Raw genomic sequence first — 17,514 nt, 5'->3', positions numbered from 1 at the left:
GGACAGTGGGGGGGGGGAGGTAAGGGAAGAGGGGCGGGTAGGAACTGGGTGGTGGGGAGATATGTGGGGAAAAAGGAGAAACAATTGTAATCTGAACAATAAAGATTCATTAAAAAAAATAAATAAATAAAAATCAAGTGAATAAAAAATCTGATGAACAGAATAAACTGATGAATATAATAGAATCAGGGGCATAGACAGGGAGTGGACTGACAATTCTCGGGGGGAAAAGGGGTGTGAGGGGTGTGGGAAGAGATTGGATGAAGACAGTGGCACGGGGTAAGGGCATGGGGAATCAGGTGGAGGGGAGCTATGGGGGAAAAAAGGAACATATGTAATAATCTGAACAATAAAGATTTATTTAAAAAAAGAAATGTGTGCTCATTGTAAAAAAATACAAATAGTACAGAAATTCAGAGTAAAAATTATTATGTTTCACTAAATTTTTGAAGGCAGTGAGACTTTTTGAATCATCTGACCTCCTAAAAGCAGTTCACATTATTCAGTTCATTTTTATATTAAAACTTAGGACTGCATTTCTTATGGTTTTGTTTCAAAAGCTATTTTCTTCTGGAAAAAGTATTACCCAACACCAGTGGATCAAAATATTTAAACATGCAGATGCTGGGTATATAATTTCACCCTTGTGGTTTTTTGGCCTCACTCTGTGGACCACTAAGGACTTTGCTGCTACTTGAACACAGTAATGTAGTTGCCATCTCACTACCCAGTGTTTTGTTCACTAGTTCTGGAGGAGGACTGCTTTTTTAAATTTTTCATTAAAAATATATTAATTGATTTCAGAGAGAGAGGGAGAGAGAGAAACATTAATGATGAGAGAGAATCGTTGATTGGCTGCCTTCTGCACATCCCACACTGGGGATCGAGCCCACAACCTGGGCATATGCCCTGACTAGGAATCGAACTGTGACTTCCTGCCTCATAGGTTGACACTCAACCACTAAGCTGTGCCAGCCGGGCCTTTAAAAAAATATATATTGCTCTGATATGCCTATTGCTTTTCGGCAATGATGATCTCATGGCTAAAATGACTGAACACTCAGGACATCATGACAGTACTCTAACTCAGCGGTCACTAACCTTTCAGACCTCATGGACTACTAAATTCATAATTTTAAATCCCACGGACCACTAATATGATTTTTTTAAAAAAAGATAAATACATCCTATAAAATAATGAGGTAACATTCAAATTGACCATCATGCCCTCACACAAGATGGCCGCCTCCATGTGGTCACAAGATGGCCACCCCATGTGGTCACAAGATGGCTGTGCCTATGTGGTCACAAGATGGCCACCCCCATGTGGTCATAAGATGGCTGCGCCCATGTCATCACAAGATGGCTGCCACAATATGGCCGTCAGGGGAGGGCAGTTGGGGGCAAACAGGCCAGCAGGGGAGGGCAGTTGGGGGTGATTGGGCCTGCAGGGGAGGGCAGTTGGGGGTGACTGGGCCTGCAAGGGGAGCAGGTAGGCGTCGATCAGACTGGCAGGGGAGTGGTTAGGGTGTGATCAGGCTAGCAGGCAGAAGCGGTTAGGGGCAATGAGGCAGGCAGGCAGGCAAGTGGTTGGGAGCCAGCAGTCCTGGATTGTGAGAGGGATGTCCGACTGTGGGATCAGGCTTAAACCAACAGTCGGACATCCCTCAAGGGGTCCCAGATTGGAGAGGGTGCAGGCTGGGCTGAGGGACAAACCCCGCGCCCCCCCCCCCCCCCCAGTGCACGAATTTTGTGCACTGGGCCTTTAGTTTGTAAAATAATGATCAAAGAACTTCCATTTTATTAATATGAAATGCACCTATTTAATATAACTACATTATAAATACTTATTTAATCATAACAAAATCTTCAAAGGTTGTTTAATTGTAACACATTCATTAAAATAAGTGTAAGTATTACACATTTTTACAGTGTGATATTTGCTCCTGTTTGCTTGAAATAAGTTTATGGATTTTTGGCTCAATGACGTTACTGCAAGACAGAGAGCCGTATTTATTTCAAGCCGAGACTGGTACCGAGTTTTAATTGCTGTGACTGATGAAAACGTTTTTTCGCACAAATATGTTGTTGAAAATTGAATCAAAATTTTCATTGCTTTTTCACTCAGCAATGGGTATTCACTTTTAATGGAGATCCAAAAATGAGGTCGTGATAAGGATGACTGGAATTTAGCTTTGAGACTGTCATCAGATGATAGATCGATGAGACTTTCTTTTTCATTCATGCTTAAATTGCTATCTTCAGTGTTTGCTGCAAATGGATCTGTTATCCACATATTACCAAGTCTGGGATCTTCTTTCTTTGGGTAAGAATGACCAAAAGGTTCTGTGAGTGATTGTCTAAGTGCTGTTGAACAATGGTTACCACCTTCCGGTTGACATCCTTCTCTCCCATATATTCATCAAAGTTTGAAAACATTTGCAGATCTTCAGCCCACCATGTTTGCCACAGTAATATTTTCTTTTGAAAAGAATCCATTTTACCTCGTAGTGTGAACACATCCTTAAATTGTCATTTAATAGCAAAAAAATATCTGTTAGGTATGCAGGCTTGGCTGTCCACTCATCATCGGAGAAGAGTTCTTGTAGTTTCGGATTATTTGGCCGCTGGAAAAGTATTTTGACTTCTTCCGCAGGGCAAACAGTCGGGTTAGTATCTTGCCCCTCGACAGCCATCTCACCTCAGCGTGAAGAACAAGGTGAGTATACTGGGAACCCATTTCTTCGCAAAGTGCCTCAAATATTTGAGAATGGAGCACTTTGTGTGGAATTTCATTTATAATTTTAATAACATCTGATAATAGTTTGTGTAGATCTGGGGACATTTTTTTCGCCGCAAGTTGCTCACGATGTATAATGCAGTGTGTAGACAAAATGTCTGGGTGACCAACATTTTTCACCTTTGCAACAGTTCCTGAAAGATGTCCAGTCATGTTTGCGGCATTGTCTGTACATATCCCAGTACATTTTTTCCCATTCAATCCTGTGTTCCAGGAAATAACTATTAAGTGCTTCAGGAATCTCAGAGCTAGTTGTTCCACCCAGCAAGCTAAACGAACAAGGTAATTCTTCCTGTAACTCTCCTTCACACTCAGCCCTCACAAAACAAAGGAGAAGTGCTTTGTTACTTAGGTCCATTGATTCAAGTTGAATAAAATGTTTGTGAGATTTTCACCATTTTTATAACTTGATTTTCAATATCTTCAGCCATGTCTTCAATTCTGCGTTTGACAGTGTTAGCGGACATAGGAATTGCTTTCAGTTTCTGGACAGCCTGCTTTCCCAAAACCTCTTCACAGGCTTGTAACATGCAAGGCTTAATTAAGTCTTCTCCAAACGTATACGGCTTTTTATAAGCCTTTAATAAGGATTTATCTCCAACAGTCATTTTTGTTACAGCAATTACTTGCTTTTTTATATTTTCATGCATTCTTTGAAAATATTCAAGTGGTTTTTTAGCTAAATCCAGGTGTTTTGATTGCAAGTGTCTTTTGAGTTTCAAAGGTTCATGGCATCATTGGATAAACTCTCAGAACACACAGCAGAAAGTGGCCGTGGATCCAGCTCACTACCAGGTTCTTGAACAAATCCAGATTTCAAGTAGTTCGAATCTATTTATTTGATTCTTTGAGTTTTTTCTTGTCTCCGCCTCCAGTTCGAATGTTCTTCCTAATGATGCCTGACGAGGACTGTGGAGACTGATTCATTGATCAGCTCACGGCTAAGTGAAGCACACATATTACTATTGTTACTATTATCATTAGTTACATTATCTTTTGTATTACTAAATAAATGCAAAATATCCCTTTGCTTTTTTTTCACTCATTGTGGGTTTATTTCATTCGAATCTAAAACCAACAAGAAATGATAGTTATTAAAATCAAACTATTTGATGCCATTAAATATAACAGTTAAAGAAAATACACAGTTACATACAATACACAAAACAATCGGATGAGAATCGGTAACCATGGAGTGGTGACTGCTGTAATGGTCGAAACAGTACTGAAGCCGCTTGCACCTCTCCGGTTTCACCCTCTCTAGTTACTAGAAAAGGGAATTATGAAATGTACTAGACTGTAGTACATTTCGTGAATTTCATGCAGTGTAAAGGCGAAAATGGTCATTCAGTCAGAATATAAGAATTTCTTAGAATATTTTTTTTGTGTTTTATTATTATTTATTAGGATCAATAAAACATAAAAAATGCAAATAATGTCCAAATTTTTCTACAGCCACCAAAAGTTTCTCATGGACCACGAGTGCTGCTCTAATTCACATGTTTTACACAGCCATTGCCTTCTTAGTTGTGGCAGATCACAAGGGTGGAATATTGTTGCGAGTACTGGCTTTGTGTCATAAAGTTGGTTTTCATACAGATTCCAGAAAGCTCGCTATAGATGTAGGTGGAGCCCAATGTCTTCAAAATGTATCCCCTCTTGTTTTTGAGCTTCTCTTGTGTCCATGGGTCATTGTTTTTTTTTTTTTTTTTTTTTGGTGACAACCGAGAGTAAAATCAAGTCTTGTTTTTTCTCATTATTTTTTTCATGGTTATCTTTTTTGTCATGAGCCTGGATTTCTATGTCAATTTCATTTGCTCAGTCAAAATGAAAGTTTCCAGTTCTTGATGATCTTAAAAATGGGAGTGGAGTAAGCAGAAGCTACACTGACTCTTCTAGGACCAAACTGGAATTACAACTAAAATATAGAAAAACCAACCTGAATAATCAACTTAAGACTAGCTGAAGAGAACCCTGATAACTAAGAACAGAAAGTGGAGAGTGCATAGAGACTAATAGGAAGTGCAGAGGAATGAGCAGGCTGGCCAGGCTCCTGCAGACAGCAGCTGAAGTTCCAGAGGGAAATCTTAGCAGTGGGGGGTTCCCACTGAGAACTCTGGAGTCTAAACCCCAAGCTGAGTTCCCCAGCCCAGAGCCTCAGAACTGAGAAAGGTGTCCACATAATATCTGGCTGCCGAAAGCAGCAGGGAGAAACAGCTGGAAATGCAGGCACCCTATTAATGGGCCAATGTACAAACATTTTGTGTGCAGCCACTCACCTTGGGCTCCAGCAGAGGACTGGAGTTGTGTGAGGAGAGTCCAGAGATGGGAGCATCGACCTGTGAACCAGGAGCATAGACACAAATCCAAATGGGCAGCCAAAATGGTAAGACAAGAAAACAAACCATAACCCAGCCATGGTGGCTCAGTGGTTGAGCATTGACCTATGAAGCAGGAGATCATGGTTTGATTCCTGGTCAGGGCCCATGCCCTGGTTGTGGGCTCAATCTCCAGTAGGGGGCGTGTAGGATGCAGCCGATCAATGATTCATCATTGATGTTTCTATCTCTGTCTCCTCCCTTCCTCTCAGAAATCAATGTAAAAATCCCAAACATATATATATATACTAGAGGCCTGGTGCACGAAATTCATGCATGGAGGGGGGTTGTCCCTCAGCCCAGCCTGTACCCTCTCCAATCTGGGACCCCTCGAGGGATGTCCGACTGCCCATTTAGGCTTGATCCCACCGGGACTGGGCCTAAACGGGCAGTAGGACATCTATCTCACAATCCAGGACTGCTGGCTCCCAACTGCTTGCCTGCCTGCCTTCCTGATTGCCCCTAACCGCTTCTGCCTGCCAGCCTGATCACCCCCTAACCACTCCGCTGCCAGCCTGTTTGCCCCCAACTTCCTTCCTCTGCCGGCCTGGTCACCCCAAACTGCCCTCTCCTGCAGGGTTGATCACCTCCAACTGCCCTCCCTTGCAGGCTTGGTCCCTCTCAACTGCCCTCCCTTGTTTATGTGATGTATCACATTTATTGATTTGTGAATATTGCATCAGCCTTGCATCCCTGGAATAATCCCACTTAGTCATGGTGTATGATCTTTTTCATATATTGCTGGATCTGATTTTCTAATATTTTGTTGAGGATTTTAGCATCTATGTTAACTAAGGATATTGGCCTATAATTCTCTTCCTTTGTAGTTTCTTTATCTGGTTTTGGAATTAGGGTGATGCTGGCCTCATAAAAAGAGCTTGGAAGTGTTCCTTCCTCTTGGATTTTTTGGAATAGTTTGAGGAGAATAGGTGTTAGTTCTTCCCTGAATGTTTGGTAAAACTCCCCTGTGAAGCCATCTGAACCAGAGCTTTTGTTTGCTGTGAGTTTTTTTTATTACTGCTTCTATTTCATCAGTTGTCATTGGCCTATTCAGGTTTTCTGATTCTTCCTGATTCAGTTTTGGGAGATTGTATTTTTCTAGGAATTTGTCCATTTCTACCACCTTGTCCAGCTTGTTGGCATATTATTTTCTTAGAATTCTTTGTATTTCTGTGGAGTCAGCTGTTACTTCTCTGCTTTTGTTTCTGATTTTATTTTTGGGGGTCCTCTCTCTTTGTTTCTTTATGAGTCTGGCTAATGATTCATCAATCTAGTTTATCTTTTCAAAGAACCAGCTCTAGGTTTCATTGACTTTTTGTATTATTTTTTTAGCTTCTATGTAATTTATTTCTGCTATAATCTTTATTATTTCCTTCCTCCTACTTATTCTGGGCATTTCTTATTGTTCTCTTTCTAATTCTTTAAGTTGTAGGGTTAAATAGTTTATTTTTTGTTTGTTTGTTGATGATAGCCATTCTGACAGGTGTGAGATGGTACTGCATTGTTGTTTTGATTTTCATCTCTCGGATAATTAGTGACTTTGAGCATATTTTCATATGTATCTTGGCCTTCCTTCTGTCTTCTTTCGAAAAGTATCTATTTAGGTCCGTTACCCATTTTTTTGATTAGGTTGTTTATCTTCCTTTTGTTAAGTTGTATGAGTTCCCTGTAAATGCTGGAGATTAAACCCTTATCAGTGATAACATTGGCAAATATGTGAGCTTTCTTGTTGTTTTGTTGATGGTTTCTTTTGCTGTGCAGAAGCTTTTTATTTTGATGTAGTTCCATTTGTTTATTTTCTCTTTAGTTTCCATTGCCCTAGGAGCGGTATCGGTGAAGAAATTGCTTCGGCATATGTCTGAGATTTCGCTGCCTGTGGATTCCTTTAGTATTTTTATGGTTTCCCATCTTATGTTTAAGTCCTTTATCCATTTTGAGTTTATTTTTGTGTATGGTGTAAGTTGGTGGCCTAGTTTCATTTTTTTGCATGTATCTGTCCAATTTTCCCAACACCATTTATTGAAGAGACTGTCTTGACTCCATTGTATGTTCATGCCTCCTTTGTCAAATAGTAATTGAGCATAGTGGTTTGGGTCAATTTCTGGGTTCTCTATTCTATTCCATTGGTCTATATGTCTGTTTTTGTGCCAGTACCAGGCTGTTTTGAGAATAGTGGCTTTGTAATACAGCTTGATGTCTGGTATTGAGATCCCACCTACTTTGTTCTTCTTTCTCAGGATTGCTGCAGCTATTCGGGGTCTTTTTTTATTCCATATGAATTTTTGTAGAGTTCGTTCTAGGTCTGTGAAATATGCCGTTGGTATTTTAATGGGGAGTGCGTTGAATCTATAGATTGCTTTGGGTAGTATGGACATTTTAATGATGTTGATTTTACCAATCCATGAACACGGTATGTTCTTCCATCTGTTTATGTCTTCCTCTATCGCTTTTTTCAGTGTCCTGTAGTTTTTTGCATATAGGTCTTTTACCTCCTTAGTTAAGTTTATTCCTAGGTATCTTACTTTTTTTGGTGCGATGGTAAATGGGATTGCTTTTTCAGTCTCTCTTTCTGTAAGTTCACTATTGGTGTATAGAAATGCCATAGATTTCTTGGTGTTAATTTTGTATCCTGCTACATTGCTGAATTCATTTCTTAAGTCTAATAATTTTTTGATGGAGTCTTTCGGTGTTTTTTTTTTATTTTAATATTTTATTGATTTTTTACAGAGAGGAAGGGAGAGGGATAGAGAGCTAGAAACATCGATGAGAGAGAAACATCGATCAGCTGCCTCCTGCACACCCCCTACTGGTGATGTTCCCGCAACCAAGGTACATGCCCTTGACTGGAATCAAACCTGGGACCTTTCAGTCCACAGGCTGACGCTCTATCCACTGAGCCAAACCAGTCTCGGCTCTTTAGGGTTTTCTATGTACAGTATCATGTCATCTGCCAATAAGGACAGTTTTACTTCTTCTTTTCCAATTTGGATGCCTTTTATTTCTTCTTCTTGTCTAATCACAATGGCTAGTACTTCCAGTACTATGTCAAACAGGAGTGGTGAGAGTGGGCATCCCTGTCTTGTTCCTGTTCTTAGGGAAATGGTTTTAGTTTTTGCCCATTGAGTATGATATTGGCTGTGGGTTTATCATATATAGCTTTTATTATGTTGAGGTATGATCCCTCTATTCCCACCTTGCTGATAATTTTTATCAGGAGAGGGTGTTGGATTTTGTCAAATGCTTTTTCTGCATCAATTGATATGACTATGTGATTTTTATCTCTCAATTTGTTTATGTGATGTAGCACATTTATTGATTTGCAGATATTGTACCATCCTTGCATCCCCAGGATAAATCCTACTTGGTCGTGGTGTGTGATCTTTCTGATGTACTACTGGATCCGATTTGCTAGAATTTTGTTGAGGATTTTGGCATCTATGTTCATGAGGGATATTGGCCTGTAATTATCTTTCATTGTGTTGCCTTTATCTGGTTTTGGTATTAGGGTGATGCTGGCTTCATAGAAGGAGCTTGGAAGTGTTCCTTCCTCTTGAATTTTTTTGGAGTAGTCTGAGGAGTGTAGGTTTTAGCTTTTCCTTGAATGTTTGGTAAAACTTCCCTGTGAAGCCGTCTGGCCCTGGGCTTTTGTTTGCTGGAAGCTTTTTTGATGACTGCTTCAATTTCTTCCATAGTTATCAGCCTATTGAGATTTTTAGATTCTTCCTGATTGATTTTTGGAAGGTTGTATTTTTCTATGAATATGTCCATTTCCTCCATGTTGTCTAGTTTGTTGGAATGGAGTTGTTCATAGTATTTTTTAACAATCCTTTATATTTCTGTGGGGTCTGTTGTTATTTCGCCTCTTTCATGTCTGATTTTGTTTATTTGGGTCCTCTCTCTTTGCTTCTTGGTGAGCCTGGCTAGAAGTTCATCAATCTTGTTTATCCTTTCAAAGAGCCAGCTCTTGGTTTCATTGATCTTTTATATTGTTATTTTTGGTTTCTATGTCATTTATTTCTGCTCTGATCTTTATTATCTCCTTCATTCTGCTTAATTTGAGCTTTTCCTGTTGCTCTCTTTCTAATTCTTTAAGTTGTAGAGTTAGATGATTTACTACCATTTTTTTGTTTTTGATTTTTGAAGTAAGCATGTAGAGCTATAAACTTCCCTCTCAGGACTGCTTTCATTGTGTCCCATAGATTTTGGATTGTTGTGTTTTTATTGTCATTGATTTCTTGGATGTTTTAAATTTCTTCTTTGATCTCTCTGGTAACCCAGTCATTGTTTAATAGCATGCTATTCAGCTTCCAAGTGTTTGAATTTTTTGGATTGTTTTTATTATAGTTTATTTCTAATATTATGCCATTATGGTCTGAGAAGATGCTTGATATGATTTCAATCTTCTTGAATTTGGGGAGACTTTGCTTGTGACCCAATATGTGGTCTATTTTTGAAAATGTCCCATGCCAGCACCCATTTTTGATAAAAACTCTCAGCAAAGTGGGATTAGAGGTAGCATATCTTAACATAATAAAGGCCATATATGACAAACCTACAGTGAACATCATACGCAATGGGCAAAAACTAAAACCATTTCCCCTAAGAACAGGAACAAGACAAGATGTTTGTTTTCACCTCTCTTATTGAACATATTACTGGAAGTCCTAGCCACAGGGATCAGAGAAGAAGAAGAAATAAAAGGCATCCAAATTGGAAAGGAGGAAGTAAACTCTCATTATTTGCAGATGACATGATATTATACAGGGAAAAATGGTAAGACTCCACCAAAAAACTACTAGATTTAATAAAAGAATTGGGCATTGTAGCAGGTTCCAAAATTAACACCTAGAAATCAGTGGCTTTTTTATACACCAATAATGAATTCTCAGAAAGAGAAACTAAATAAATAATCCCATTTACTGCAACAAAAAAATTAAGAACCTTAGGAATAAAATTAACCAAGATGGTAAAAGACTTGTATTCAAACTACAGGACATTGAAAAAAGAGATAGAGGAACATATAAACAAATGGAAGAATATACTGTGTTCATAGATTGGTAGAATTAACATAATTAAAATGTCCATACTACCCAAATCATTCTGTAGATTTAATGCAATCCCTATTGAAATACCAACAGTGTATTTCACAGATCTAGAACAAATACTCCTAAAATTTGTATGGAACCAAAATAGACCCTGAATAGCCACAACAATCTTGAGAAAGAAGAACAAAGTTGGAGGAATCACAATACCAGATATCAAGTTATACTAAAAAGCCACCATAATCAAAACAGCCTGGTACCAGCACAGGAACAGGCATATAGATCAATGGAACAGAACAGAGACCCCAGAAATCGACTCAAGCCATTACACTCAATTGATTTTTGACAATGGAGTCAAGACAGTCTCTTCAATAAATGGTTTTGGGAAAATTGGACAGATACGTGCAAAAAAATCACAAAACTAGACTCCCAACTTACACCATGCACTAGGATAAATTCAAAATGGATAAAAGACCTAAACATAAATTGTGAAACCTTAAAAATCCTGGAAGAAACCATAGGCAGCAAAATCTTAGACATCTCTCATAGCAATATGTTTACAGATACATCTCCTAGGGCAAAGGAAATTAAGGAGAAAATAAATAAATGGGACTACATCAAAATAAAAAGTTTCTGCACAGCAAAAGTAACCATCAACAACACAAAAAGGGAGCCCATTGTATGGGAGAATATATTTGGCAATGATACATCTGATAAAGGGTTAATATCCAAAATATATAAGGAGAAACAGAAACCAAGATGGCGGCATAGGTAAACACCTAAACTGCTGCCTCACACAACAATTTCAAAACTAAAACTAAAAAACAAAATGGACATCATCCAGAACCACAGGACGGCTGGCTGAGTGGAAGTCCTACAACTAGAAGGAAAGAGAAAAGCACACTGAGAGTCACAGGAGCTGCAGAAGGCAGAGGTACAGAGGCGCATGTGCGGAGAGGGCTGGCAACTGAGTACAGATGGCTTTCTCAATTGGGAGGGAGACAAAAGCTCCCAATGGCTCTGAACTCCAGTTCCGGGAGAGACTCTGGGACCCAGACTCATACAGGGAGAAACTGGACTGTCTGGCAGTGGGCAAAACTTGAGGGCAGCTTTCTCTCAGAGGTGCTTGCAGCGATTACCATGGGACACTGAGACCCAGGGGCCTCTTAGGGCAGGGCTGACAGGAAGCCATTGTTGTTTGCTCTGCCCTGAGACTCTGCCCCATCCAAGCTGAGCGCAGAAGCTTTTGCATATGAATGGCCTGGTCTTTGAATTCTAAACTTACCTAACAAACTGCAGCTGAGTCAGTGAGACCCAGGGCATCCAAAAGAAGGCCCAAGGCTCCACAGCAGCTTGCATTGCTTCACAGCTGGGCCTCATCTGGGCACCTCCAAAACCCAAACAAAGAAGAGGAATCTGCAGATCTCTCCATAGCTCCTGCTGGGTGGCCTCAGGCAGAGGCTAAATTAGCACCTCCTTGGAGATCCAAGAGCCAGTGTACCCAGGGGTCAGATTGGGACCACCCAGATTACAACTCCTCAGATCCATAAGGGACACACTCAAGGGGCAGACTCAGTGAGCACCAAAGCCCCACTGAAGCAAGTCTTGCCTCATAAGGGTGTCTCCAGCACAGAAGTTCTCCCATCATAGACACAGCTGATCCTCACAGCCAATTGGCCTGGAGGTCAATTCCTCCCAGTGATACCAACAACAATCAAGACTTAACTACAACAAGACTGTGCACACAGCCCACAAAGAGGTGCACCAAGAGTGTCCACCTCAGGTAACTGGGGAGGCTGAGCCACTGGGCCCTATAGGACACCTAGCACACAAAGTCACTCTATCAACTCAGGGAAGCAGCCAAAATGTGGAGACAAAGAAACAGGTCAGAAATGAAAGAAATGGAGGAAAGCACACGACTGGATATAGCGTTAAAAACCACGGTTATAAGGTTTTTCAAGAATTTTCTAGAAAAGGCCGATAAATTTAGTGATACCCTCGAGGATATGAAAAAGGACCAACTAGCTCTTTGCCTCTGGCCACTTGTTGCACCGGCTGCACGCTCCGTGCCTCGCAGCCATGCCTCGCAAAATTGAGGAGATCAAGGACTTCCTGCTCACAGCCAGGTGGAAGGATGCCAAATCTGTCAAGATCAAGAAAAACAAGGATAATGTGAAGTTCAAAGTCCGATGCAGCAGATATCTGTATACCTTGGTCATCACGGACAAAGAGAAGGCTGAGAAGCTGAAGCAGTCCCTGCCCCCGGGTTTGGCAGTGAAGGAGCTGAAATGAACCCGACATGCAGATCTGTATTAAAACGTTAAAAATTCAAAAAGAAAAAAGAAAAAGGACCAACTAGAAATTAAGCATACACTGACTGAAATAAAAAATATCATACAGAGACCCAACAGCAGACTAGAGGAACGCAAGAATCAAGTCAAAGATTTGAAATACAAAGAAGCAAAACACACTCAACTGGAAAAGCAAAAAGAATCCAAAAATATGAAGATAGTGTAAGGAGCCTCTGGAACAACTTCAAGCATACCAACATCCGAATTATGGGGGTGCCAGAAGAAGAGAGAGAGCAAGATACTGAAAACCTATTTGAAGAAATAATGACAGAAAACTTCCCCCACCTGGTGAAAGAAATAGACTTACAAATCCAGGAAGCACAGAGAACCCCAAACAAAAGGAATCTAAAGAGGACCACACCAAGACACATCATAATTAAAATGCCAAGAGCAAAAGACAAAGAGAGAATATTAAAAGCAGCAAGAGAGAAACAGTTAGTTACCTACAAGGGAGCACCCATACGATTGTCAGCTGATTTCTCAACAGAAATTATGCAGGCCAGACGGGAGTGGCAAGAAATATTCAAAGTGATGAATAGCAAGAACCTACAACCAAGATTACTCTACCCAGCAAAGCTATCATTCAGAATTGAAGGTCAGATAAAGAGCTTCACAGATAAAAAAAAAAGCTAAAGGAGTTCATCACCACCAAACCAGTATTATATGAAATGCTGAAAGGTATTGTTTAAGAAGAGGAAGAAGAAAAAAAAGGTAAAGATAAAAATTATGAACAACAAATACATATCTATCAACAAGTGAATCTAAAAATCAAGTGAATAAAAAAAAATCTGATGAACAGAATAAACTGGTGAATATAATAGAATCAGGGCTATAGAAAGGGAGTGGACTGACAATTCTCGGGGGGAAAAGGGGTGTGGGGGGTGCAGGAAGAGACTGGACAAAAATCGTACACCTATGGATGAGGACAGTGTGTGTGTGGGGGGGTAAGGGCAGAGGGTGGGGTGGGAACCGGGTGGAGTGGAACTATGGGGGGGGGGAAGGAACAATTGTAATAATCTGAACAATAAAGACTTATTTAAAAAACCCCAAAATATATAAGGAACTCATACAATTAACAAAAGGAAGACAAACAATCCAACTAAAAAATGGGCAAAGAAACTAAATAGACAATTCTCCAAAGTGGACATACAGATGGCCAAGTGATACATGAAAAAATGCTCAAAGTCACTGATCATCAGAGAGATGCAAATTAAAACGACAATGAGGTATCACCTCACACCTGTCAGAATGGCTACCATCAACAAATCAACAAAGGACAAGTGTTGTTGAGGATGTGGAGAAGGGGGAGCCCTAGTATACTGCTGGTGGGAATGCAGACTGGTGTAGCCACTGTGGAAGACATTATGGAGTTTCCTCAAAAAATTAAATATGGAACTGCCATTTGACCCAATCATCCAACTCCAAGGAATATATCCTAAGAAATCTGAAACTCCAATTACCCCTATGTTCATAGCAGCACAATTTACAATAGCTAAGATCTGGAAATAGCCCAAGTGCCCATCAGTAGAGGAGTGGATAAAAAAGAAGGATCTCTTACCCTTTGAGACAACATGGAGGGACCAGGACAGTATTATGCTAAGTGAAATAAGCCAGTCAGAGAAAGGTAAGTATCACATGATCTCACTCATATGTGGAATGTAATGAACAAAATAAACTGATGAACAAAATAGATGCACTGACAGAGAAGCATAGAACAGACTGGGGAATCTCAGAGGGAAGGTGGGGGAGGGTGGGAAGTGGTCAACCAAAGAACTTTTAAGCATATATGCATAACCCATGGACTTAGACAACAGGGTGGTTAAAGCCTAGGGTGGGGGGCAAGGGGGCAAAAAGGGGACATATGTAATACTTCCAACAATAGAGATTTAATTTAAAAAAGTGGAAGTTTTCAAATATGCCTGCTATGGATCCTTCACCATTTATATTAGTGCTCTACTTTGGGGAAATTTTTGGACACATCTAATAACAAACCAGCTTTGGGTTGAACAAGTCCTGTCTGGAGGAGTGGTAGTGAGTGCTATATTCTTTTTAAAAGATGTTTTTATTGATTTTAGTGAGAGAGGAAGGGAGAGGGATAGAAAGATAGAAACATCCATGAGGGAGACATCAGTTGGCTGCCTCCTGCACGCCCCCTACTGGAGTTCGAATCCACCACCCAGGCATGTGCCCTGACCAGGAATCAAATGGGGGACCTTTTGGTTCATGGGTCGATGCTCAACCATTGGGCCACACCGGCTGGACGAGCACTATATTCTTCATTTTTCTGCTAACATCTTATCATCTCCCTCTAAGAGAGGACAAAAAGGTGTCTTAATTGGTTTTTCTCCTGAAGGAACACCTCTTTATGACTTCATGGGTGATATTTTTTAGCATGGCTCCCAGTCAATCCCCACATTTATTAAGGAATCACTAAAACAAGTTCTTGAGGAGAATGACTCTAGACAGATTGTTTACTTCTTGTGTTTGAATCTGCTTTTTACCTTTTTGGGATTATTTTATTGCGGGTTGACCAGTAGTCTGGGTCTGATCTCATGCTCTTTAACTGCTCTGCTTTGGTCATGGGACTTTTTGCTCCCTTAATGAGTAGATGGAAAGCAATTTAGGTTTTCTCCTATAGGTATGGCCAAATAGAAATTCTCTCTTGTATTTATTAATGGACTTTTTCTAATGGTATTAGCTTTCCTTATGTTTATGGAGCAACTGGATAGATTAATTGATCCTCCGAAATTAGACACACACGTTAACACCAGTCTCAGTTGGAGGACTGATAGTAAACATTACCGGTATCTGCGCCTTCAGCCATGCCCACAACTACACCAATGGATCTGCTCAAGGAAGCTATCACTCATCTGGTCACAGCCATTCGCACTGTATGCATGAACACAGCGACCATGGCATGGTCCCGGCCATGGATCTGCAGGCAGAGGCATGAATGCTAACGTGGGGACACACATGGTAGTCCTGGTGTACTTACAGAGCAGTTTGGATGGTTCATTGCTGACCCTCTGTTCTCTTTTTATTGCTATCATAATATTTCTCAGTGTCGTTCCACTGATTAAAGATGCATATCAGGTTCTACTTCTTTTTTTTAAAAAAATTTCTTTATTGTTGGAAGTATTACAGATGTTTTTCCCCCCTTCCATTGACCCCTTCCACTCTGTCCCTGAGACTACCACCAGAATATGAAAAAGAATTACATCTTGCTTTAGAAAAGATACAGAAAACTGAAGGATTAGTATCATACCAAGACCCTCATTTTTGGCATAATTCTGCCAGAATTGTGGCAGGAACAATTCATATATAAGTGATATCTGATGTGCTGGAACAAAGACTAGTACAGCAGGTTACAGAAATACTTAAAAAATGCTGAGTAAACAATTTAACAATTCAAGTGAAATAAGAGGCATACTTTCAACATATGTCTCACTTAAGTACTGGATTTCATCATGTGTTGGCTATGATAAAACAAATAGAATCCATGAAATACGACAAAGATGGTACTTACATCATATGAGATAACTGGGAATTATCCCTGGGGTGTGAACAATGAAGATTAAATGACTAAGTACTTAGAGTATTGCCAGAGGAAGAAAATTGCACACAATTATACAGAAACATTTGAAAAAAAGTTTAAAATTCCGTACTATTGGATCAAGGAATCTTTCTTAAAGGAAATTTAAATACAGAATGGAGCATTCATTGTTCAAGTAAATTCATTATTTGAATCATGTGTATAACAAGAACCTCAAAAAATTTGAGTTTAAAAATGAACATGTAATGATGGAATTAAGTGAAGACCAAAATTACTTCTGTGTTTAGTTTCTTTTCTTTTCTTTCTTTTTTTTTTAAAATCCTCACCCGAGGATATTTTTCCATTGATTTTTAGAGAGAGTGAAAGAGAGAGGGAAAGACAGAGGAATATTGATGTGGATTGGTTGCCTCCTGCATGAGCCCTGGCCAGGGCCCAGGCTGGGGAGGAGCCTGCAAACAAGGCATGTGCCCTTGACCAGAATCAAACCCAGGACCCTTTGGTCTGCAGTCTGACATTCTATCCACGGAGCCAAACCGGCTAGGGCTGTGTTTAGTTTCTATCAGAAAGCATCTCCACGTAAATAATGTATTTACATGTTTATTACGAAGACTCAAATGAAAAATTTTAGTCAACATTTTTGCATAGCCCTAGGATAAAAAGAAAACAAAAGTTCTATATGGATTTTCTGTGTATAAAACTAGTTTCTAATTATAACTTAAACCCATTAAGTAAAATCTGTATTTACACTTTAAATGTAAATTATTTGGGAGAAACTTCAACCACTGATAGGAGACAAGCAGTGAGAAGAGGGAAGTATAACATTACAGTTTTTGATGTATTACAAAAACCAACCACTCTGTAAAATAATTTTTTAAAACTTTTGGTAAAAAAAAAAAAGAACCAACCAATGAATGCATGGATAAGTGGAACAACAAATTGATGTCTCTTTCTCTCTCTCTCAAAATCAATAAAAAAAATGTTTTTTTTAATCCTCACCCGAGGATATTTTTTCATTGATTTTTAGAGAGAGTGGAAGAGAGAGGGAAAGACAGAGAGAAATATCAATGTGAGAGAAACACATTGATTGGTTGCCTCCTGCATGAACTCTGACCAGAGCTCGGGGTGGGTCGGAGCCTGCAACTGAGGTATGTGCCCTTGACCGGAATTGAACCTGGTAGCCTTCAGTCGGCAGGCTGACGCTCTATCCACGGAGCCAAACGGGCTAGGGCTCAATAAAAAAAAAATTACTTTTCTAAAAAATCAGAGTTTGGGTTTCCGACTCATCCCTGGTGGGGGGCGTGCAGGGGACTGCCTACCAATGTTGTGCTCTCACATAGATGTTCCCCCTCTCTCTAAAAATCAATAAAAATATATTTTAAAAAAAACCAAC

The 17,514-nt window shown here is 39.8% G+C and overlaps 1 protein-coding gene and 1 pseudogene across 1 annotated transcript; both read left to right on the top strand.

Annotated features, from left to right (window-relative positions):
• Positions 1–431: 431 nt before the first annotated feature.
• On the top strand, positions 432–16,162 carry LOC103300207 (proton-coupled zinc antiporter SLC30A5-like; annotated as a pseudogene).
• On the top strand, positions 12,265–12,570 carry LOC129149188 (60S ribosomal protein L38-like). Its single transcript, XM_054716666.1, has one exon. It carries the CDS (start codon positions 12,300–12,302, stop codon positions 12,510–12,512), a length of 213 nt encoding a protein of 70 aa, XP_054572641.1. The 5' UTR covers positions 12,265–12,299; the 3' UTR covers positions 12,513–12,570.
• Positions 16,163–17,514: the final 1,352 nt, after the last annotated feature.

Source organism: Eptesicus fuscus, chromosome 5 (genome assembly GCF_027574615.1).
Source record: "Eptesicus fuscus isolate TK198812 chromosome 5, DD_ASM_mEF_20220401, whole genome shotgun sequence".
NCBI lineage: Eukaryota > Metazoa > Chordata > Mammalia > Chiroptera > Vespertilionidae > Eptesicus > Eptesicus fuscus.
Note: the sequence above shows the minus strand (reverse complement) of the source record. Positions and strands in the feature narration are given on the sequence as shown.

Excerpts from the sequence above, each read along its gene's own strand:
- LOC129149188 (XM_054716666.1), top strand. The coding sequence starts at position 12,300 with ATGCCTCGCAAAATTGAGGAGATCAAGGACTTCCTGCTCACAGCCAGG.